Source organism: Gymnoscopelus microlampas (assembly GCF_963454915.1).
Source record: "Gymnoscopelus microlampas genome assembly, chromosome: 4".
NCBI classification, from domain to species: Eukaryota; Metazoa; Chordata; class Actinopteri; order Myctophiformes; family Myctophidae; genus Gymnoscopelus; species Gymnoscopelus microlampas.
In genome coordinates, this window is record NC_139941.1 from 14,905,434 (window position 1) to 14,930,433 (window position 25,000).

Genomic DNA, 25,000 nt, shown 5'->3' on the forward strand with positions numbered 1-25,000 from the left:
ACAACAACAACACAGCCATAGGCTAGAACTAAGATGAGGGAATGGAAAAGTGAATCTTCCGTGTCCCTCTGGACAGTGTGGACGTGTGTGAGACAAACGTGACCCACGGACCAGTTCTCTAAAGGCCTGATTAAGAACGATTTATAATTTGTTGTACGATGGTATCCTGCACCGATCTACAAGCTCGACAAGACACGTTGTGAGCTTGTAGATCGACTATCTTCGGCATGCGACAACCGTCATATGACAAAGTATAAATCGGGCCTTACTTAGGCATTATACAAGTTGTGTTTATACACAAGATTATAAAAAAATATCAAAATATAAACAAAGACGTTCACAATTTATAGGAAAAAGGCAAAGACTTAACAGAACAAATAAATACCCAGTGTGTATACTGACCCTGCTCACTGTAGAAAAAAAGTACTAACTGAACATAAAGAAAATTTTATAAAGAGTTTTTTTCTCTCCCTGCGGATGACCCTACCAACACCATGGATCCCTCAAATGTCAGTATGCAGGTGATAAAAGTATAAATAAGACATTAATAAATAAAAAGAAAATGAAAGAGACACAGGTCATTCTTGCTGTTAGTATAAAAGTTTATTTAAAAAAAAAATCCTTCTGTCAAATGAATTTACAGCTTTACCTTTTTCCTTTATTTCTTCTTCCAAGAGTGCCCTTTTCATATAAAAATATTCAGCAGTTCGTCTCGGCGGAAAGGTACAAGTTGGCTACTTGAACTGTTCGGGTATGTGTCCGATCTGAGACTGCATGCTGGTCGGCGGACTCGAGATGCCCTCCGACCAGTCGGACATATTGGAATGCGGAGAGGAGCTGGACCACTGGTCAGGGGAGCCGGGCGAGGGGGTCAGAAAGGGGTGGTCAGGCACTTGGAGCTGATGGTTGGGGGTGTTGTCCATGGGGCCAGAGTAGCTGTGCTGGGAGGGTGGCGTCAGGAACTGGGTGCTGGCCATGGACTGGTTGAGAGAAGAGGGCATGATCTGAGTGTCCTGGGGCAGTATGGTGTGGATGGGTATGCTGCTGTTTCCCGTGCCCTGTTGGAGCTCGGGGGAGCTCATCTCGCTACTGATGAAGTTCTGGCCGCCGGCAGTGCTCGAGTTCTGATGCTGCAGTTGGATGTTTTGCTGTTGCTGTTGTTGTTGTTGTTGTTGTTGTTGTAGCTGCTGGATGTTCTGCATTTGCTGCATCTGTTGAGCCTGCTGCTGCAAGAGGTGCGGCTGGGAGCCCAGCCTAGTGTTCTGCATCCCCTGGTAGCTCATCATCTGGGAGAGGTTGGAGGCAGGGTGGCCGTTGTGGAGGGACGTCATCAGGCTGTGCTGCTGCCCACCCTGATGCAAGGCCCCCTGTCCAACTGGGGCTCCTCTCATGGGGTTAAACTGACCGTGCATCCTGGATAGCCAATCACACTGGCCGTTGATGGCGCCCTGGCCGCCCCCCGACACCGGCAAGTGCGTGAGACGGGGCGGCAGCGGGTCGAACTGCATGCGCGCCAGCTCCTGCTTGGGAATGACCATGTGGCTGACGGCCAGGTGGGGATCGGACATGCCCTGGAGGTGGTTGAGGGACACCGACGACGACTGCTGGAAGGGCGACGTCATCATGGGTGGCGAGGCCACGTCAGAGATGTAGCCGTGGGGCGACTCCAGCGAGTCGACCGGCGACAGGACGGCCGAGCTGTCCAGGAGGCTGCCGGACTTCCCGTCTTGGGAGTGCTTCTTCTTGTTCTTCATGTCTTTACCGTCTTTGCAGCCGATGCCCTTGGTGCTGGGCTTGCGTGCCTTTTTGCCCTGGCCCTGCGGCATATGGTGCTGTTTCATGCTGCTGAGGTAGCCGTTGGGGGAACAGAGGGGAGGCGACAACGTGGTGCCCAGCGAGCCGCCGTGCATCGGAGGGCTCCGCACCAGGTTGTATTCATCCAGGAGCCGCACGATGTCGTGATGCATGCGCTCCTGGGCAATGTCCCGGGGCAGTCGGTCCATGTGGTCGGTGATCTCCCGGTTGGCGAAGTGCTCCAGCAAGACCTTGGCTGTCTGGTGGCTTCCTTCCCTGGCTGCCAGGAACAGCGGCGTTTCCTCCTGAAGCAGATTGGACAGGGAAAACCCATTCAGAGATGACACACACACATAGAATGTTGTCTTGGAAAGAGTTTCGCTATTGTTTTGCTAAGTGATGACAAAGACGTTTTATTATTACGAACCTTGTTATTTTGCATGTCCTTATTGGCGCCATTCTTCAGTAGCACTATAACTGCCTCCACGTTGTTCACAGCAGCAGCCCAATGTAGTGCTGATTTACCTGGTGAGGCAGAAAAAAACAAACAGGTTATACATACTTCCATGTCTACATCAGCTCTATAACTATACAAGACTGTTTAACCACTCAAACCCTATTTGATACCAGGTCTTACGACGGTGGTCTGAGGCAAAAATTATGCTGATGTATGTGTCGCATAGCGACTTATTGTGCGCTTGTAGATTTGCTATTTTGAATAATATTAATAATACCTCAGATGTATATTGCCCTTTTAGGGTACTCAAAGTAGCTTTACAGAAAACAAAACAAACAAATTATTAAAGCAAAAGAACAAGTATATCATGCCCAAAATAGGGGGACACCAGGTTGCAAGTGGTTAAAGATTAGATACATTTTACTATTACTATTTATACTATAGTAATACTAAACTATTACTATGACTACTATTATGTTTACTATTGTACATACTTCTATTCAGTCATATGCTTGAAAGAGAAGGGTACAAAAATCTTTACCAAAGTCGTCGATGGCATTGACATCAGCATGACAGTTAATGAGCTCCTCCACCATCCCTTCCACTGCCAGCCTGGCAGCCAGGATCAGAGGGGTGGTGCCATCATGCATGCGGGCATCCAGGTCCGTGGCACGATTCCTTATCAAAATCTACAGAGATGATCAACATGAAGCTGGGTCAATGTGGGGCAAATGTGATCATATTGACTCATGGACTGTTAGCTCAGTAGTTCTCAACCTTTTCTGCATCAGGGCCCAGAAATCACGAAAGTGTTTGCGGCCCAACCATCTTTTGGGTAGACCACATGCTTCTTTTGCCGTGTTTATTTATTGATCAATTGATCGTGTTCTGGCTTGGATCAATGGAACGAACGTAGTATATTTTAAGTTCTTATTTATCACTATGAAAACAAATGTTTCTGGTTTTAAATACATTTTTTTTGTTTTGTTTTAAATTAATGTTATATTATCCTTTAATCTTAGTGTTTTGCCAATTATTTGGGGGCCCACTTGCAATACCCTCGTGGCTCACCAGTGGGCCCCGGCTCACAGGTTCAGAACCACTAAATAGTTGAAACATTTCAATAAAAAACATCACCCATAATGACATGCCTTAAAAAGGGACGCCAGGTTGAAAAGTGATTAAAATATTTCTTTAAGGTTATAGAATTTGCCTATGTATTGGGAAATTAGTGAGCACAAAGTATTGATATAGAAAATAAAAAAAACAAATTCACAACTTTTTATGAAGTTGCATATATTGCAATAATAATGTGTGGTTGTCACACCTGGACTTGTCTCATGGCACACCAGTGTGCCTCGCCACTAAGGCTGTAACGATTATGACATTTTACGTGACGATTAATTGTCACACGAATAATTATGATTAACGATTTAATTGTGTTTTTGTCATTGGAACATAATGAATAGAAATGACATTTCCGTTTGGGCTTTTAGACTTTGAAGTTACACAGGTGCAGATATGACAAATAGCCTAAATATAAGAATAAATGGATGACATATTTAATAACTTTATACTTAATAAACGTAATTTAAAAAATCATTAATAGTGGAAATAGCGATCTAGAAGCTCACAACCCATCGCAATGCGTTGTGAGCTTGTAGATCAGCTATTTCCATTACTTTCTTTGAAAATGTTTGAAAAATTACGAAGATTTTTCAACATAGAAAAGATATGACAATTATGCAAAAATAATTGCGATTATCTCAAATAATTGCAATCAGGAGACTATGTAATAATTGTGACAGGTCTACTCGCCACACCATTTGGAACCCCCTGCAGTATACCGTACCTTACTAAGATGAAGAGGAAGTATGTTAGCCATGTTTGTAGGGCCGCAATTGTCGATTATTTTCTAAGCAATTATTATATTGATTACTTTTTAGATTAATCGAATAATCGAGGAGCATTTGTTTTATTTCTTGTGTAAATGAATGAAAGCAAAAAAAAATCGAATTGATGTATTTTTATAACCGACTAAATCAATCATATGATTAAACACTCAAGACCTATTTTATATACCTATTTATACCTATTTTAAAATAGCTGATCTACATGCTCACAATGCGTCACGATGCAATGCGTTGTGAGCTCGTATTTCCGCTACTTTCGCTATTAAAAATATATACGTATAATAAAATGCTAGATTTAAGATTTTCACCCCAAAATAGATTCATTTGAGTTAAAAAACTATTATCAATTTATTTTTGTAATTGATTAAATCGATCAGTTTGATTAACTGTTGTAAACATGTTCTACATGTTATGTGGCCTTTGGATCCCACCTGGAATACCCCCTGGGCATCGGCTGCCACGGCGGCGTGCAGAGGCGTCCTGCCCATGTTGTCCTGGATGTTGGCATCGGCGCTGGCCTCCAGCAGGCGCTTGGCGGCGTCGGAGCGGGCGTAGCGAGCGGCCAGGTGCAGGGCGGTCTCGCCCGTGCGGTCCGTCTGGTTGTGTAGGTTGGCGCCCTGGTAGATGAAGTCATTGATGACGTTGGCCGCCACGTCCTCCTCTTCCTCGCTGTTGCCCGTTTCCAAACCTCCACCGCTGCAGGACGCAATCATCAGGGGCGTGAATCCGTCTGGATGGAGGCAAGAGAGAGGAGAAGAGAAAGTTCAGGGGAGAGGAATGAAGGATGAGAAGATGAGAAGGAAGAAGACCAGTGGTTTCTCATAGTGGGGTCCGGGGACTCCCAGGAACCGTCGAGGCGGTTCCAGGGGGTCCCCAGCTAAATGTGTTAATATAGCATCAACATCAGTTTAACCACTTTAACCCGATTATACTTCGGCTATTTTCAAAGCATTCTGAAACTTCTTGAAATTTGTGAAAATCTTTGAACATTTGTAACTTGGCACAAAATCTTTTCAGATTGGGGGTCTGTGGCAAAATGCATATCAATTTGGGGGTCCTTGACATGAAAACGTTTGAGGACCAGTGCCATAGACAGGGGAGGAGAAACCGGGGCCCGGCATTAGGTAGGTAGAGGAAGATTGCAGGGGTCAGCAGATTGCAGGGGTCAGAACAGCACGGGCCCCGACTCTAGAGCAAACGTTATAGGAGCCTGCACTTCAAAGAGCCAGGGAGATCAAAACAAAGCAACAAACAAATCGAATGTGGATTTGATGCTTTTGCCTGAGTGGAATCACTGCGGCTTTCTCTGTCTTCGATAACGGATTCTGATCAAGCGCTGGCGTAGGGGAAGCTTCAGAAGGAGAGCGAAGCTAGAGGGGATAGAGGCCAGGGCTGGCTAAAGCTGGCGAGCTGGAAAACCCCAGCATTATCACCTATCTGTGAGAGGCGGTTCAGCCAGTCAGTCAGTCAGTCTACTTGGATGGGTTTTTCTCCTCTTCAAAAGGATAGCAAACCCCAGATCTGGCAGAATCTGGTCGATTGTAAGCACATCAATACGCCACGGGGAGAAAACGCGTGCTCTCTAGTTTTTAACCTGGCTACTTTTGATTTTTCTTAGATGTTCTTCGGGGGATTTGTCACTTAGTACAGTCGTGATTTTTTAATGCGTTATGCGTTATTAATATGGCGTACGGCAGGAAAACAGAGACCCATTACTGGTCAAATGATTCATCTGAGCAGGAATCAGCGTTTTCCCCCAGGTGCTTGGCTTCCAGCCAGCTGCTTTGAAGAAGATCCCCTTACCCTGAAGACATGGGGCTTTAGCTACTCCCACGTACACGCACACGCGCGTGCGCACGCACGCACACACACACACACACACACACACACACACACACACACACACACACACACACACACACACACACACACACACACACACACACACACACACACACACACACACACACACACACACACACACACACACACTAAACTAGAATTGAATCAATCAATCTTCTCAACATAGAGACATACCATCAGTAAAATGTAGTTTTTCTTTTCTTTTTCTTTTTCTTAATTAAAAGATTTGCGGTGAAATAATTTTTACATAGCACTCTAAAAGGGACAAAGCTAAAGCTATATGCAGTAAAATGCAAATATTAGAATTCCATATTTTCTTTTATATGCTTGTTATTTTGTAGGTTGTTGCACTAAATATTTCCCCCATACAAATACAGTACATTCAACAATAATAACAATTAGAGAAAGAGCCCATAAAAACATTAACACTTTGAATTGATCTCTATAGGTTTTTGTGAAAAGAAAGCATGTTACATTTCATCACCTGGGCTAAAATTGGGTGCCAAACATTTTACACGAAATGTCTTCTTTACTTTTCTCCATTTCTCACTTCAAACTTGAACACAAAATCTCACAATAATTTCTTTTTTAAATTATGTTTGGAAAAAAGAAAAGAAAAAACAGAATAAAAAGGGGTAGAGTGAATCAGTGGACCCACCTGGTCCACGGACGTTGACATCCATGCAGTCATTCTCTATCTCGCCCTGCGGGGGAGTGGGGGCGATGGGGGGGATGCGCAGGTCGGCGGCATCCAGATGCTGCTGCGTCCACTGCCTGTGGTCCGTCTGGTCGTCCAGCTCCAGGATCGCTTGCTCCTCAAACTGCTAAATGACCAAAGGAGAGACGGAAACATGTTAGCCACAACGCTGGCTTGAGATAAAAGCTAAAACTAAAAGAGGAAAATCACGCTGAATGTCCCTCAAAAATTTTATAAAACAAAATAAGTAATTTTACATCCATGATCAAATTAATCGTACCACAATACTGTGGGAAAAGGAAAATCTTATGTCCAGAAGTTTCATTTAAACCACTACAAAACAGGCAAAATTTAGTGAATCAAAACAATTATAAAAAAAAAGATTTTTATTCTGTTTTCTGCCAGTGATTGAGCTTCTATCATCTTACCCTGAAGCGTTTGGCGTCAGAAGGTTCATCTTCTCCCCATTCATTCTGGGTGTCATCCATTAAGGAGATGTCAGAGGTGTTCTTCAGTGGCCTGTGGTCAAGGAGAGATCCAATTCAACATCCTTACTCCAATGCTCCCCTCGCAGATGAGCCAATCACCCTTAGTGGCGCAGCAATGCCGAAAAACAAAAACATTGATTGAGCCCCCCCACCTGGTCCCACCCCACCGCTCTCCTTTGCCCCGACAAGTCAATTAATGCGGACCTAAACCTTCTGTATCATTATCATTAATGATCCCAACAAAACCCCTTTCCCAAATCTCTGATCAACTGCTGCAGCCGTTTAGTGCTCCGAAACTATCCCTTCGCAGGACGCGCTAAAAGACACCGGCACCCGGCGCCACGGAACGCCACTGTTTAAATATGCAACTTACTTTAAGCCAACTGAATCCTCTCCGACGGGCTCGCGCCTCTTCTTCTTGCTGGTCTCGCTGGACTTGAAGCCCTCCGGGAGCCACAGCCGGCCGTGCTCGTGGCGACGTTTTCGGGACGCCACCATCCCCACCCCGACGAAGGCCAGCAGGGCCAGCCCGCCCAGCACCACATAGATGGCGTAAGGCTCTGGTGGTGGCGGCGGCGGCACCAAACCTGGCGGGGAGAGGGAAGACATTGTCAGGATGTACAGACGGGCGGACGGACGTGGACTCGCGGCGGAGCGACCCGGACGCCCAGGCTGAGGCTCGCAGTCTGAGGAAGAGCCGGTCCCGGGCTCCCCTTTGCCAGCACTTCCCGTTCCAAGAACACCCCCCCCTCCCCGGTTTTAGTCCACCACCAGCCGATGCCACAAACTGAATGACGATCCTCGCCGCTCACAAAGCGAGCTTCTACTATTCGGTAATAATCAGAATTGCTAACCGCTTCTCATCAAAAAAAAAAAAAAAAAAAGAGAATGGGGCGTGATAAAAAAAAGGGAAAAGAATAGAGAGAAAGAAAAAAAACTAACACCACCTCCTCTCTTCCTTCTCAACCCAGGGTACCAAGAGACAACTTTACCATTTCTTCTTTAAGGAAAAAAAAGGGGGAAAAAAAACGAAGAGAGAAGGGGGGGATTAATGAACTTCAAATTACTGCACGCGCTTTAAGCTGTAAAGACGAAGGATTTATTAGGATTTTCGAGATAACAAAGACTCCCAACTTCTAGCACACTCCCGATCAATTTTTCCCCTTCTCTCTTTTTTTCTCCACTAACGATTTTGAAATGATAAACTCCCCCAACCTAAACCCTTGGAGATGCATTAAGTCCTGGTATTACATTCAGCGAGGTGAAGGTTGCAGCAGCAGCTCGCACTGTGGGATGAAGTGTGCGTGTGTGTGTATGTGGATAAGTGTGTGTGTGTGTGTGTGTGTGTGTGTGTGTGTGTGTGTGTGTGTGTGTGTGTGTGTGTGTTTCAACACGTATATGAGAGAGAGGGAGAGAGAGAGATTGAGAGACAGAGAGTGAGATTGAGAAAGAGAAAAGGGGTATATCGCGCAAGTTTGGGGGGGTTGGGGTGGGGTTTGGACAAGTTGATTTGCGGCAATTAACCATTTTGGCGCCTGGAGCCAATGGATTTACACACAGAAAGAAGGATTGATTGTTTAGGCCGGGAGATTCACAATTGCATTTGTTCACTGCTGAATAGCAAATACACAAATCAAAGAGCGCTAAGGTTAGCACCTGACCACAGGGCAGGGGATGCCTTCAGTTTGAGTCAGTGCACGTGTCTTCCACATTCACTGTGTGTGTGTGTGTGTGTGTGTGTGTGTGTGTGTGTGTGTGTGTGTGTGTGTGTGCGTGTGCGTGTGCGTGTGCGTGTGCGTGTGCGTGTGTGTGTGTGTATGTAGGGTTGGGATCCGGAATCAGAGGAACTGGAGGAACCGGACCCAACATTGAGGAACCGGAATCGGTTCCATCACATTTGGAGCCGTTTCCGGAAGTGGTTTTATCACACTGTTAGAGCTGGTATGTGAACTTTACGTCTTCTATACAATTGCAATACCAGTGCTTCTCAAATGTTTTAATTTCAAGGACCACCTTAACTCTGAGAGTGTACAAATGGAACCAAAGGATCCATTTGGTTCTATTTGTACACTGTCAGAGTTACATACCTGTAAGGGTCCATTGGGAACTCCTTCAAGTTACCCAGAGGGGTCCCTGGACCTCACTTTGAGAAGCACTACAATAATATGAATGCGATACTGAATGTATGATTGAATTTGTGTTCATCAAAAATTATAACGAGGGGCCAAAATTATATAGATTTTTGAATAGCCAAAGTATAAAATAATGGTTAAAGCTAAAATCTAAAATGACACAGATGCGTTCCCGGATTGAATGGGTTAAGATCCTAAAGGATCCCACCCCTATGTGTATGTCTGTGTGTGTGTTTGAAAAATGGCATACTGTATGACCATGGCTCACTGAGCATTCACTGAATATGAAGTGTACTCACTGTGAACGGCCTTGATATAGGGATTGAGTTTGCCGCTGGAGGCCAGGGCCCCAAGGAAGGCCGCCACATCGGTGGTGCTCTGGAAACACTCTGAGGACTGCTGGAAGCACTGGCGATTGTCAATCTCCAAATACACTATGGACCTGCGGAGAGAAGGGAATGGAAAGTCTGAGGACTGAGGGAACGAAGACACTAATCATATTGAGAGAAAATTAAACTTGCTTTTGGGAAGAAACCTTGTATCTCTACACATTTAGCTTTTTTCCCCCCAAAATGCCCTATTTTATACTTCATCATCTGAACTTGTAGATCTATTTTTGCTATTTAAAAAATGTATAGAAAAAATAAAAATAAAATGTTGTCAATAATGACATGCCCAAAATACCGACACCACTTTAAAAGTTGTCTGTGGGTTTAAAAAATGTAATAATTAAACAAACAATGAAAAGGTAAAGGGCTTGTGACTAAATAATAACTGCATTGGATCCATTGGAACGCGGGACTCTTTCTTTCCCCCATATCTTGAAAAGTAACCGTTATGGACAATCGTACATACAAGGTTTTCGCCCGACAACAGTCACGCTATTTTCTTTAAAAAACGCCCCCTCACCCTTTGATCTGCATCGGGTCCAGCTCCCGTCGGCTGCGGCCCGTCACGCCGCCCAGGCTTCGCTTCACGGCGCTCAGCACGCTGGCGGGGACCTCCGTCCACGGGTCCACAGAGCGCTTGATGTTGTGCTTCTTCAGCTCCTGCTCGCTGCCGTAGTACGGGTACACCATGATGTCGCCCTGTGCATAGAGGGGTGTGTCACGACCATCATGATTAGTTGACGATTAATGGTCGTACAAAGTCATTGCGATTGACGATTCCATTGTGTATTTCATATTGAACATTAAAATGTATTTATTAATTAATTAATTAATTAAAATTACATTTCTGTTTGCATTGTAGGCTTTGTGAACAAAAAATAGCACAGCGCGGATATGATAAATTATTTAAATATACAAAGAAATGACTGACAAATGACCGTTACCAGTAATCAAAAAAAAGAATGTAATAAAGCGAAAACAGGTCATACATTTCATAGTTCTATACTTTCAAAGCATAACATTTTTTGGAAATCGAATGACTTGTAGATTGTCTATTTCCACTATTCTTGGACAGCTGAATTCATACAGATGAATGGAAACGATAATCGTGATTATCTCAAATAATTGCCATTAGGCGATTAATATGTACTAATGGTTGACGGGCCGTTACCTGGGCGTCCTTCCTGAACACCACGTTGGTGTGCAGGATGCGGCTCAGCTCGCGCAGGAAGCCCATGGAGTTGTTGTGGAGCTGGTCGGGCAGGATGTTGACCACCAGGATCAGGCGGCCAAACGCCAGCTTGGGCACGTTGTCGGCACAGTCCAGGCCGTCCCACTCGCACTCAGCGTTGTTGCAGCCCTGGTCACAGTGGCCGTCGGCGTAGTGGTCCTTACAGTACTGGTCATACAGCGGGCTGGGGGAGGGAGGGAGGAGAGCAAGCGTTTCATTTAGGACTGTGGTTCTCAAAGTGGGGTCCGGGGACCCCCAGGGGTCCCGAGCAAAATTAGATAATATGGCATAAACATTCTCATTTGAGATTTGAGTCAAATGTAAATTGCATTACAAATAAAATGTATTATTATTATTATTATTATAGAGTAACTGATATATTAGTCTGGCTATTGGTCATTATGAAACTAATCTGTATCAGTTAATTGCCAAGACCAATAAAAAAGCTGTCCCGATTGTTATCCACTATCGACCTGGTGTCCTTATTTTTTTGGGCATGTAAGTTTAGGTATTCAACTATACGTTTTGACTTAAAACGTGTCACTCACTTGCACTGTCCTTCCAGGCTCTGGCAGTCAAAGCCGTCGTACAGGCATCCGGCGTTGTCGCACTGCGAGTCACACTGGCCGTTGTTGAAGTAGCGCCAGCACTGCAGCGACGCCGAGCAGTTCTGCCACGGGTCGTTGAAGTTGAGCGAGCAGTCGCCGCCGTCCCACTCGCACGCGTGGTTGTTGCACTGGAGGTCGCAGTACATGTCGCCCTTCTGCGCGTCGCACTGCGGGATGTCGCAGCTGACCTCCACGTCCGACGGCGGCGGCGCGACGTCGTGTCCGATGCCGCCCGAGAAGCTGGGGTCCAGGAAGTGGCAGCGGAGGCCGTTGAAGTTGGTGGGACAGACGCAGTGGTAGAACGGCGCCTCCGAAATGTACTCGCACGTGCCGCCATTGTAGCAAGGGTTGGAGTTGCAAGGGCTGTCGGTGGGATACTGGCACTCGGGGCCCGTGAAGGACGGCGTGCACAGGCACATGGGACTCTTGTGGCCCGAGATGCAGGTGCCGCCGTTGCGGCAGTGGAGGCTGCCGCAGGCCTGCGCGTCGTACTCACACGTGGAGCCGGTGGAGCCCTGAACAGAGAGAGAATCACAATCAACTTTATTGTCACATCAGACAGTTAAAGGTGGAGAAGAGTGAGTGAGATCATTTTTTTGTGCCATCTCTCAACATCGCAGTTACAGGAGGAGTTAGAACAGGGAAAGACAGAATAGAGAGGAAAGGAACACACAACACAGAACAAGTATAACAAGTACAGTCAAATCAAATATCTAATGTTCAAAAAATAGCTTTTTGTGTAACGATAAAAAAAGATTTAAAAAAAAAAGTAAAAAGTGTGTGTGTGTGTGTGTGTGTGTGTGTGTGCGCGTGCATGTGTACTCACAGGAGGACATTTGCAGATAAAGCCATGTGGTGTGTTGCTGGCTACAGCACAAGTCCCTCCGTTACGACAGGGTTTCCCCTTACAGCCATCAAACACAGTGTCACAACGCTGGCCTGTGAATGGGTTAGACAAGATACATAAGGTTTACTGATGATTCAAGCTAAATTTTACCACTTTCAACCTGCATCATTATAGGTGATTTTTGTGAATCACCTATAATTATTGTGAAAATATTGAAAGTGGTTGAAATTAATTCAAACGTTCCCTTCACAAATTCTCTCCCGAAATCCCCCCTAAGAAATTAAGCGTAAAACATCAATCCATCCATGATGAGAAGTAGCGTATGGCCCTGCTTACCGGTGTATCCAGTGCGACAATCGCAGCGGTAGTTGTTGGTGAGCTGGATGCAGTTGTGCGTGCCCCTGGGGTCACAAGGGTTGGACAGACACTCGTTGACGTCACCTTCGCAGCGCTCCCCTACGTACCCCAGGGGGCAGGTGCAGTGGTAGCCCCCCACGCGGTCCACGCATTTGCCCTTGTTGAAGCACTTGGGCTCATTGGTGACGGGGTCGGTGAACGGATTGCAGTCATCAATGTTAATCTCGCAGTGCACGCCTGAGGGAGAGGTGCGGGGGACAAACAAACATTAGTTTCTGGCTGCATCTTATTATGGCCACGCTCCAAAAAAAATCCACTTTTGAAATCAATTTATTCAGACTTTTTATTGGTTCTTAGCCGAAACGACAAGACATTGTTAAATTCCGCTGGTCAGAATTTCACCAGCAACATGTCGGAGTTGTACTTTTTTCCTGGCAGCTACACAACAACTCCGCCGGCACGTTGGCTGACCCACAAGACACGCTGCCTTCATGTCCGAGAGGAAAATCAATGGTGTATTTGACAGGTGGGTGGGTCGGTGGGTGGTTTGGGGAGGGGGATCGAGACGAAATAAAAAGGCGGATGAGTTTTGCAGACGTGCTCTGGGCAACGTTAAGCCCTAATTAATGAAGCGTGGAGGAGAAAACGAGGGGGGGGGGGGCGGAGCAGGGATGGGCAGAGAGAGAGAGAGGGAAGTGTGTGTGTGTGTGTGTGTGTGTGTGTGTGTGTGTGTGTGTGTGTGTGTGTGTGTGTGTGTGTGTGTGTGTGTGTGTGTGTGTGTGTGTGTGTGTGTGTGTGTGTGTGTGTGTGTGTGTGTGTGTGTGTGTGTGTGTGTGTATGTGAGGTCCACTGACCTTGGGTTCCCCGGGGACAGGAGCATTTGTAGGTATTGATCAGGTCAATGCAGGTGCCCCCGTTCTGGCACGGCTGAGAGAAACACTCATTGATTTCGTCCGAGCAGTTGGTCCCCACATACCCTGGCATACACTGAGAGAGAGAGAGAGAGAGAGAGAGAGAGAGAGGAGAAGAATGACAGACAGAGAAAGACAGATAGAAGTAGAAGAGAGAGGGGAAGGTTCAATCAATGACCGACACATGAAAAGGAGGCTTGTTTTTGTTTACCTGGCAGTTTTCTGGGCCCGCGTTCTGCCAAGGCCAGCAGATCTCTTTATTCCGTGGGAGATTAGCATTGGCGAGCAGTGTGTCTTCTATTTATAAACAAACCTCTTCATTAGGCTGCCCACTGATGTTGTGAATAAGAACAGAAACTATTGGATGTGGGAGATGAAAGACTGCATGCTGTTGCTCCTGAGCATTTTGACTTAATTCAGTTTGGGTTTGTGATCCCAAAATCTACTTCGTATTGAACACACCTACTGTACAAAAGAAGTTTGAAAAGTGCAGCAAAAATAACTTGGGCGCAGCTGCCAATGGCATGATTTTTGATTGTTCCTCTCTTTTTAAACAACTAGAGGTTCAATACAACTGATATGGGCATATATGGAGATCTCTGAGGCAACGGCTGTCATCTTATTCGGAGTCCACGCATGCGCTGTGTAAGTGGGAAAATGTAACGCATATAATGTAGTTATACAGGAGCACACAGTGCAATAATGTACAAATACACAGTGTATGGTAAATCTGAAAGTTGCAAGCATGAAATGTAGTTTATTGGATTTCCCATGGCATGCATTATTATTTGTGCATAGTGTGGAAGCAATTGCACTGCTGGTGTGGTAGAAGAAGGCACACGGATGAACAGGAAGTCCACCCACTTGGCGATTCTAATATACTGTAGGAAGACTAACAATACGCTCACACTGGGGCCAGCAACAACAAGCGACAAAGTGGCCTGCATTCATTTCCAATGGTACCTAACTAGGCGGCCAGATGTGTTCCAACATTAGAACCACCAGAGATGCACACCAACTGTAGTAGACAGTTGGTGTGCATCTCTGGTGTATTGAACTTTTAAATACCAATTCATACAAACAGCAAGTTTTCCTCAAGGCCATACCTTGCAGGAGTAGCCTCCTAGGAAGTCAGTGCAGGTGGCTCCATTTTGACAGGGGTTGGGGGTGCATTCGTCCACCTGCTCCTCACAGTAGCTGCCTGTGTAGCCCACCTGGCAGTGGCAGATGTGGGTGTACCCCGCGTCCTTACACTGGCCTGAGTTGCGACACAAGTGAGCCACGTCCACCCCTAGACGAAGATAAAGAGGGTGGTGAGTTAGGAATAGTCCCTGTCAGGGCAGAAACCATTTTCCAGATTTCCTTGGCTATTCAAAAAATAGCAGATACACGGTGCTGCGCTATGAGCTTGTAGATCTGCTATTTTTGAATAGCCAAAGAAATCTAAATCTGACACAGATGTGTTCCCGGTCTTAATGGGTTAATCACAAGCTCTTAAAACTTTTCATTGGTTAAATTGGACAACCATTTTCAACCCGGCAATCCCTATTTTGTGCATGTCATTATGGGTCATGTTACCTCTCTGCTTGGCTGCCACCTCACAGGACACACTGGGCACGTCGCAGTACAGGCCGGTCCAGCCTGTCTTGCAGTCACAGCTGTAGGTGGTGCCCGTCTGCCAGCAGGCCCCCCCGTTCTTACAGGGCGACGAGTCGCACCAACGCACCAGGTTCTGCAAGGAGAAAAGGTTTGGTATATTTGCATCAGTCGCACGCCACTTAACCACTTTCAACCCTTTTTCAAATATAGCGGAAATAGAAGATCTCGCAATGCACTGATATGAAAAAGAAAATGTTCTTTGTAATTTGTACTTTTGAAGACTTAAGTATTTAAAAGCAAGTACTCCAGTACTATAACTAAAATATGAATTTGACTGAGCAACTTTCACTTGTAGTAGAGTAATATTTGACCAGGAGTATCTATACTTTGACTCAAGTTGACTGGGGTTGAGTTCTTTGTCCACCACTGAGTGCAGTATGGTGTGATCCTAGATCTACTGCAGTCTGCAGCTATGACAATGTCAGCAGATGGGTACAGTAGAAAGAGTACATTCTGAAGAAAAAGTAGTGCAAGAACATCCACTAATGCTATTGAAGGTGGTGTCATATCATTATACTGTATAATTTGCTCCATAGATTACTGTACTGTAAGTGTTTATGCAATAGAAAATGCATACAAGCTCACTATTTTAGCTATTTCCGTCTTTTATTCTATTTTATTTTAAGCAGAGCCAGGAGTTATGGATATTTGTGGGTCCTTGGCGTGGAAAAGCCAGCTAATTACAGTGGAGGCCGTTGTCTACCTGACAGTTGTGTCCGGTGTAGCCGTGAGGGCAGGTGCACTTGTAGGTCCCGTAGCTGTCCTGACACGTGCCTCCATTCAGGCAGGGTTTGGAGTCACACTCGTTGATGTCATGCTGGCAGTAGCTGCCAATGAACCCCGGGGGACACCGGCACGTGAAGGTGTTGATGCCGTCCACGCAGGTGCCTCCATTGAAACAAGAACTGAAAAAATAGAATAAGATGAGAATCCTCACCACACCAATACATAAACATTATTCTCTGAGTAATTCAGAAAGAGACGAGAGGAGATAATTAAGAGTTTGTAGCCTGTTTATCTGCTATTTAAAAAAAACTAATGTCTTTTTTCTAAAAAGATTTTAGAATACTCTTTTAAAACGTTTTTATAGGGGCACCAGGTTGAAAGTGGTTAAAGGCTTGTGGAACAGATTCAATGCCAGACATGTTCCCAGCCATTTGTTTGGTAACCACTATTCCACCAGAGGGGGCAGTAGTGGACAAGGAGAAGGGGTTTTGGGATCAAAGCCCAAGACAGTGAACCTGTCGACCTAAACAGAGTCAGCAGAGGCCAACCTGTACAATTTAAGTCACAGATGTCAAGATCCATTTGGACTGCTCTCTTTTAGATATCGCACTGTTCCAATTTGATCAAAGTGGCTTAGAAACAAGAGGCGAGAGGCCTACCTCTCAGTGCAGTCAGGTGTGTTGTTTTCACAGTGTATGCCGCTGAAGCCCGGCGGGCAGGTGCAGGTGTAGCTGTTGACGCAGTCGGTGCAGTTGGCGCCGTTCTTGCACGGGTTGCTCTCGCACTCGTTGATGTCCTCCTCGCACTTGGTGCCCCGGAAGCCTGGCGGGCAGGTGCACATGAAGCCGTTCACCTCGTCTTTACAGAGACCCCCGTTACTGCAAGGGTCTGGTGAGCAGGGGGGTGGAAGAAAAGAGACGTGGGGGTTAGTCGTTAGCTTAGCTCAGTCTACCCGAATACGTTTGGGTTTGGTGAGCTTTTGTTTTGAGCTATATCCTCCTCCAAGAGCACTAAAGTGATATGGCAGATGGAAGTGATGGTGGATGAGTGTCAAAACTATCAGGGGCCATGAAGGAAAGGAGGTATGGGAAAGAGGACAGGACTGATTTTCAACTGAAAGACGGGGGGTCCTTGAAATGAAAAAGGTGGAGAACCCTGCATTAGCCCTTACTGGGTGTGCAGTCGTCGACGTCGGTCTCACAGTTGCGTCCGGTGTAGCCCGGCTTGCAGCCGCAGTGATAGTTCCCCATGGTATTCTGGCAGGTGGCTCCATTGCGACAGGGGTTCTTCACACACTCGTTGATGTCCACCTCACAGGTTTGACCTACAGTATGTGGTTGAGAGGACAGATTAGGTCACCTTTTATTTGCACATTTTGATCCTGCGTCCAGAATCACATAAGTAAACACAGGCAGCTCTCGATGTTAAGATGGCGTGCAATGCAACTGGAACCTAAAGGACCCAAATTGGTTCCATTTGTACAGTTTTCAGGGTTAAATGAACGCAAGGATTTTACTGTGATGCCTTTACCTTGCAGACAGAGGAGAAACTGTATTGTGTACAAATGGAACCGAATGAACCCAACATGTCCAGTTCAATTTGTACACTCTTCAATTAACCACTTAGGGCCGTTTCAGACTATGATTTCGGGTGCGCACTCCAGACCGCTCCGTTTCCGAGTGCGCTTGGCTGGCCCGCATTCACACTGGCCAAGTCTCTAACGCGCTCGAATACACTTGCATATATACCCCCGATCCTATAGGTGGCGGCACGCACATAGTGCTTCGCCAGTGGACACAGACGTCATCAACTATGCGACAATGTTTGTGCTGGTCGCTCATAAATATAGGGTTGCCGGCATAGGGTTGCCGGCCGCTGGGGAGAGAGTCAGGAGCGGACTGAGCGCACAGCGACGCGAGTGCACAGAAGTCAAGGCACAGACTGCTGTGTTGTTGGCGCGCGTGTTGTTGACAGACAACGGATGCACGCTTATGAGAAACAACACAAATAAAACCTGGTGAAACACTTGTGTGCATTTGCGCAAGATGAGGATACAGGAAACATTCAGTCTAAATGTCCAGTTTACTAACCTTCACAACAACTACTACTTTTGTATTTGAAACCTTACATTTCTCTAAATATTATAAACTTTCACGACAGCTTAAGTACAAAAATATATAATTTATGAAAAGGCAACTAGCCTATACAGTGAAGTCGGACTGAATGACTGAAACCTTGTATTGTGAATTGTACTTCCATGTACTGTTTCTCATGTCTTACTAAATAAAGTAACGTCTTTTCTTTTTTTACTCTCTTTGTGTGGGGATTATCTGGCACATGTATGTATCTGTTATGAAAGAGAAATTGCATCATGAGTGAAACGGCTATAGTCCATGGGAAACCATAAACCTACGTAGGCCTACATCTAAATGAGTTATATTTACTTACAAATTTCAAATTACAAAGCCTTATAAGCTATATATTTCTGGGATGCATAGTAGCTGAAACTCCACAAGATATCCACAAGATATACTATTATATATATATATATATATATATATATATATATATATATATATATATATATATATATATATTGTTGCTGTCATTATATGGCCATGACACGGCCTCTCTTTCTATCTCGCGCTCTCATTCTATTTCTGTATGTAATGTTTTATATAAATAAATAAAAATGTTTTATATATAAATATTGCGGGTTTTAGCGCATCATCCCGCGGGTTCATTTTATAATTTAATGATGAAATTAAACCGCGGGATCCGGCCATGGTTGAACCCCTGTGGATTGATCTGCGACGTCTTTTTGTTGACTGTTTTTGGCGAGTTTATATACCGTCACCTATTCCAAATAGCGGGCCACTTCCGTCAAACAGTACGCTTGCTTTCACACTGCAGCGTACCGTCTCCGAGGACGCATGATTCGGATCCGAGACTGCCTCCGGAGGTGGTTTCGGGAACGGAACGGGGATCCGTTTCGGGGAACGATACGCAACGTTCACACTACCACAACATCAGCCAAGTGGCCCAGGGTGCGCACCCGAAACCATAGTCTGAAACGGCCCTTAAACTCTACTTTGTTGACCTGGGTCCACCAGGGTTCTATACTAGGTCCCCCTCCTTTTTTCCCTCCCACCAAATCTCTTGGTCGAAAATAGACGATCTGCAAGCTCACAAGGTGAGCTTGTGCTATTTTCTCAGAATGCTTGCCCCCAGAATACGGACGCTAGGGTTCATGCGGTTAAATAACAATAAGGCTTTTTACTGTGATTCCTTTACCTTGCCATCCATCGGGACAGACACAGGAGAAGCTCTCATAATCCTCCGACTCCTTACACACGCCTCCGTTCTTGCAGGGTTTTGGACTGCAAGGGGCCAGCAGGGTCTCGCAATTTTCTCCTACACATGAATTAAAGCAAAAACAAATTGTTATGCCGTCTGTGATTTGGAGTCCTACACACTAGCGCTGTGAATTATGATGTTTAGGGTACAATATTATTATTCTAAACCTATATTCTTGATGATCAACCAGTTGAAGAAATTGCAGATTGACGCTTTCACCTTTGCTTTTATGAAATATCCGAGACCATTAGGCTTTTATGGAAGATGCTTCTGAACATCAATTTACAATTTAATCAATAGAACATGTATTCTATTGTTAGTTTGACCCATTCTAATAATTATTTAATCTTATAAAAATGATAGAAATCAGGCAACTGAGAACTTTAATCCACGCCTACAACACAGACACACGCAGGCCACACGTGCATTATTACACACAAACCCCCAATCGTGAACGTTTAAAAAGAACTGAGCTCAACTATTATTGTTTTCGACCACCGGCTATCGCTGCGTGGAAGCCGTGAGCGCGGCGATAACCTGACCCAAAAAGATAGAACCTCCATTGGTTCGTTGGATGATCATTCAATCAGTCCTATCAGAAACCTGCGGGCCCAGAGGCTCCGTCGGTGCTAAGAGGCCTGCCTGCCGAGACGTTTCCCTATCTGTTTCCACAACACCCGCCTCGTACAGGAAGCCGGCTCCGGTTTCCGGCCATTGTCAAACCATTTGCTGTTCTGTGAGACAGGAAGCAGGCAAACAGGAAATGTGTCAAGCTCCTGTTCCCACCCCGTCACCAGCAAGAGCCCTTTATTATTGCGAGGGCCTGTAGATTTTTCCGAAAAGACGATTCGGTTTATAAAAAAAAGGAAAAAAAGGATAAAGGTTTGCCCCTACGGCGTTCCATCATTATCTGTTTTGTCAAATAATAATAATAAGAGAGAGGGGAGGACGCGAAGGGTTGGAGAGAAAATGTTTTCATGCTTTGTTATCAGGAATACCAGCGAAGACTCACAGAGTCAATAAAAGGCTTCATTCAGGGGATTACAGTGGTGGAAAGTAACTAAGAGTTACATTTACTCAAGTACTGTACTTAAGTACGATTTTGAGGTACTTTTACTTTACTTTAACTTTCTGTACATTTTTCAATACTTTCTATACTTCTACTCCACTACATCTCAGAGGCAAATATTGTACTTTTTACTTAACTACAATTATTTGAAAACTAGTCACCAGTTTCTTTGCAGATTTAGGTTATCATTACAAAACCAATGAATCCATATTTTATTATTCGGCTATTCGAAAATAGCCAAGCTAGTGTACTACTAAGCTACAAGCGATGCAATCGTTCTGCTATTTTTCGAAAATGTTTGACAAATATTTGAAATATTTAACTATAAATTAAATATAATTTAAATATGTGATGGCAATACTTTTGTACTTTTGCTCAACAAAAATTCTGAATACCTTTTACTTGTAACATAGTATTATATCGTGGTATTCTGAGTTCTTCTTCCATCACCACCGGTGACTTAAAGCTTGTGAGGAAGTCTTGCTGCTGAACTTTGCTCGAAGGCTACGGTACGTTGGCCGAGGCACTTTTCTGTTGTGACTTAAAGGACATGGATGGCTGGACACGTTCCCAGAAAGGAAATGCCTGAGCTCAAGGCGGTCGTGACAGGCATATGGAGCGTGTTTGTGATAATATTTTCATACCGGTGTAGGGCAGAATGCAGTTGCACTTGTAGCCAGCCACGTCGTCGATGCAGGTGCCCTGATTGAGGCAGGGGTTGGAGGCACATTCGTTGATGTTGGTCTGGCAGCTTGGCCCTGTGGTTCAGAAAGGTTCATATTAAACCATTATAAATGTAATAATTGAGAACTACTGTAACATCCCGGCCTTGGTAAAAAAAAAAAGCCCACCCTGGACCCCAGAGTGGGACACCGGTACCCTCAGTGTAACATTGCTGCTTATAGTTACTGTCGGGCAGAAACCTCAAGGCCCTAATACACGTATCAACTGTTTCATCAACATAAACAGACAACATAAACATCAATGAGCAACATGATGAGTCACGCGCAGCAGCTCCAACTCAAATGGAAAGGTTTTTTTTTTGCCAAAGAATTGCCATAATGCTTACATAATGCAATTCCTTTCAATAGAAAAGTGAAATGTCAACATCGAAAATGTATATAGGGCCTTTATATCTCCATATTATATATACAGTGTGTAAGCCAAACATGCAGACACTGACCAGTGAAGCCCATGCGGCAGGTGCAGACGTATCCGCTGGTCATGTCCTTGCAGGTCCCTCCATTCATGCAGGGGTTGGACTCACACTCGTTGTTGTTGATGTCACAGTTTTTGCCGCTCCAGCCAGAGTCACAAAGACACTTGTAACTGAGGAGGGGGGCAAATATTCCACTGATTAACCACTTACGGTAAACTCTCTATATGTTCTTACTAGTAAACCTCCTTAACTCGACCTGAGCCGGTGTCAAACGGTGTCATTGTGGAGATGGACTCACCCGTTGACCTTGTCTTCACAGTGGCCGTGGATACAAGGGTTGCTGAGGCACTCGTTGACCTGGGAGTTAGGGTGCAACGGTTAAAAAATAACCGGTAACCGATAGTTTAATAACAAGATAATTGATTAATAACCAATCCTGATTTTGGTAATGTCCTGATAATGTCATTATTAAAAAAAAACGTTAAAAATGATTGAAAATAGCTGATCTACAAGCTCACAACGCGTCGCATCGAGACACGTTGTGAGCTTGTACAGTAAATCTATAAAATCTGTAAAGCTAGTTTCAATATTTCTACACAACACCATCGTGTGACAAAGTATAAAATAGGGCTTATTCATTACAAATCGAAAAAGTAAACGACAGGATAATCGCTAAGAAGATAGCTGCAGCCCTACCTGGGAGGAGCAGGTGGGGTCGTGGTAACCTTCCGGACAGGCGCAGATGAACTTGTTGATGCCGTCGATGCAGGTGCCGCCGTTGTGGCAGGGGTTGATGGCACACTCATCAATGTTGATGTTACACATGGTACCTGGTGGAACACGTCACATGACTTCCTGTCAGGTTGCAAGTAACCACACATTCTGTTTCTACTGGTTCTTACAGGGCTGGTGGGCAATACGGTATGTTGAATTGTCCAGTATGATAAGATATATTTTCTTCTGTTTCTATGTTCTTATTTCTTTACAGTGACAATGTGAAGACGTTGAATTGTGATGTTTGGTGGTCCCTATCATATGATTATCATAGTGGTTCTCAAAGTGGGATCCGAGGACCCAGCAAAATGGGTTAATATAGCATCAAAATCACTTTGACCCTTTTTTATACTTTGGATATTCAAAAATAGGCAATATACTGTACAAACTCAGGTCTTCTATTTTGGAAAAGGTAACACTATTCTTATGGGGTCCCTGGCACAAAATCTTTTCAGATGGAGGTCCGCGGCCAAATACATAATTTGTGGGTCCTTGACATGAAAATGTTTGAGAATCACTGATATGAGTCATATTGTGTTGGAATTCAAACGATCAGTCTTTCAGTCAGTCTACACTGATGGACATCACAACAACATAAAGACATTGCGGTAACATCAGCAAACCGCAAACATAAGCAATCATTCTGAAATAAAACAAAACAAAACATAAAAGCCACACACACACACACAACCGCACATAGAGCCATCTATACCTTTTCACGATAACAGTATCAATTTACAGAGAACATGAGGGCTTTTTAAGTCGCCTTTTGTCGGCCACTTGAAGCATTGACGCCATTCAGGCAGGTGCCACAAAGTACATAAAGACCCCCCCCCATTTCATAAAGCAAGGACCGACTCCCAACCTTTTAAGAGCTCAACTTTCAGGAATCTTTGAGGGAATCTTTTCTCCTGCTCAGATCCCCGGTGACCATGTGTGTCAATGTGAGTATGTGTGTGAGTGTGTGTGTGTGCGTGTGCATGTGTTCCCTCTTTGTGTGCGAGGGCAGCTTGCGTGTCCTAACAGCGACAGGTTGGGGACAAGGGAGGGGCTGGAAAGTGACACCGGCGGCCGGGCCTCGGAGGAGCGTGCTTGCTCGCTCGCCATCTGTCACCCTCCCCCTTCAGGCCCACACTCCACCGGCCATACCTCCCATCCCGTCCCGTCCCATCCCCTCGCCCTGCTTCCTCTCTCCCTCTTTTGTCTCGCCGTCACCTGAGAAGCCTGATTAGGGAGCCCCACGGTTAGCTTTTAACTTAAAAAAAATCACTTCTGCTGGTGGCACATAGGCCTTGGTGCAGGGTGCACAGGGTTTCAGACGCAGAAGCATGAGGGCACCAAACCCCCTGTACAGTGAATTCATATTAATTTAACACTGAAAGTTTCACACCGTCGCGAGCAAAACTGTCGTTTTCCTATGGTACAGCGCACCTGTCATGCGCTCCTCTCTTGCACTGCAAGTCACATTTTTCGAAAGGTTTTTAGACGCGGATAAAAGTTAAAATATTCTCAACTTTTCAGTGCAAGGTGCTCACAATGTGCTCACACCATGCTCACAACGTGCTAACACGCGCTGTGAGCTTGTAGATCGCCTATTTTGTAATTTCCTATTTAAAAAAAAACACAAGTGAAGTCTTTCAAACTGATTAGAATTGGTTTTACACTTAAATAAAAGGTCAAATGTCGGTAAATCTGTGCTCAAGGACTTTCCCAAATCGGGGTCGGCATTGGACCCAAAGATCTGGCATCGGTCGGGCTCTAACGTGCACGTCACGGCCATCAGTGTCCTCTCAGGTACTTACCACTATAGCCTGGCTCACATGCACACTCATAGCCATTGATCTTGTCAATGCAGGTTCCATAGTCACAGGGGTTGCTCTTGCAATCGTCTATGTTGATTTCACAGTTCACGCCTGGGGAGGGAATGAGGGTTTGGATTAACCACAGATTCTGGACAATTGTGTGTGTGTGTGTGTGTGTGTGTGTGTGTGTGTGTGTGTGTGTGTGTGTGTGTGTGTGTGTGTGTGTGTGTGTGTGTGTGTGTGTGTGTGTGTGCGTGTAGTCCCCCTACCTGTAGTGCCCTTGGGGCAGACGCAGACGTATGCATTCTCGCGGTCCTGGCAGGTGCCTCCGTTCCTGCAGGGCTGGCTCAGACACTCGTTGATGTTGGTCTCACACAGGCGTCCAGTGTACCCGGGGTGACAGTGGCAGGTGAAGGAGGCCAGGCCGTCCTTGCAGGTTCCGTAGTGACACGGGTCAGAGTAGCACTCGTTGATGTCTGTCTCGCAGTGCCTCCCAGAGTAGCCTTTGGATGAGAGTGATGAGAGATGAAGTACATGAGATGAGGAAGGAGATGAGATGAGGAAGATAAGGGAGATGAGCAAATTGAGGGAATGAGAGATGAGCAACTATCGATTATTTTCTCTGTGATTATTTTGTCTTTTGCGATTAATCAAATAATCGCCCCAAAAAAAAGAACTACAATGACATGACCAAAATATGAATAGATTATGAATCTGTTACTTTATTAACAATAAAGTTCACTGTTTCACTCCTAACTCCTCAAAAC

At 45.2% G+C, this 25,000-nt stretch overlaps 1 protein-coding gene across 2 annotated transcripts in view; it reads right to left on the reverse strand.

The window, feature by feature from the left end:
• Positions 1-25,000, reverse strand: part of notch1b (notch receptor 1b) — a 55,480-nt gene that overhangs the window by 548 nt on the left and 29,932 nt on the right. For both annotated transcript variants that reach the window (XM_084054755.1, XM_084054754.1), the window contains 26 exons: positions 24,503-24,736; positions 24,234-24,344; positions 22,354-22,487; positions 21,956-22,014; positions 21,682-21,827; positions 21,143-21,256; positions 19,367-19,486; positions 17,244-17,396; positions 16,732-16,960; positions 16,050-16,251; positions 15,266-15,419; positions 14,794-14,978; positions 13,631-13,763; positions 12,756-13,013; positions 12,399-12,511; positions 11,513-12,087; positions 10,905-11,148; positions 10,254-10,432; positions 9,644-9,786; positions 7,586-7,799; positions 7,153-7,243; positions 6,686-6,851; positions 4,596-4,894; positions 2,793-2,940; positions 2,222-2,319; positions 1-2,099 (listed from right to left, as the gene is read on the reverse strand). The exon at positions 1-2,099 is cut by the window's left edge and continues 548 nt beyond it. In XM_084054755.1, coding sequence (XP_083910881.1) covers positions 735-2,099; positions 2,222-2,319; positions 2,793-2,940; positions 4,596-4,894; positions 6,686-6,851; positions 7,153-7,243; positions 7,586-7,799; positions 9,644-9,786; positions 10,254-10,432; positions 10,905-11,148; positions 11,513-12,087; positions 12,399-12,511; positions 12,756-13,013; positions 13,631-13,763; positions 14,794-14,978; positions 15,266-15,419; positions 16,050-16,251; positions 16,732-16,960; positions 17,244-17,396; positions 19,367-19,486; positions 21,143-21,256; positions 21,682-21,827; positions 21,956-22,014; positions 22,354-22,487; positions 24,234-24,344; positions 24,503-24,736 — 5,867 coding nt within the window. In that variant the 3' untranslated portion in view covers positions 1-734. The remainder of the gene's footprint in view (positions 2,100-2,221; positions 2,320-2,792; positions 2,941-4,595; positions 4,895-6,685; positions 6,852-7,152; positions 7,244-7,585; positions 7,800-9,643; positions 9,787-10,253; positions 10,433-10,904; positions 11,149-11,512; positions 12,088-12,398; positions 12,512-12,755; positions 13,014-13,630; positions 13,764-14,793; positions 14,979-15,265; positions 15,420-16,049; positions 16,252-16,731; positions 16,961-17,243; positions 17,397-19,366; positions 19,487-21,142; positions 21,257-21,681; positions 21,828-21,955; positions 22,015-22,353; positions 22,488-24,233; positions 24,345-24,502; positions 24,737-25,000) is intronic.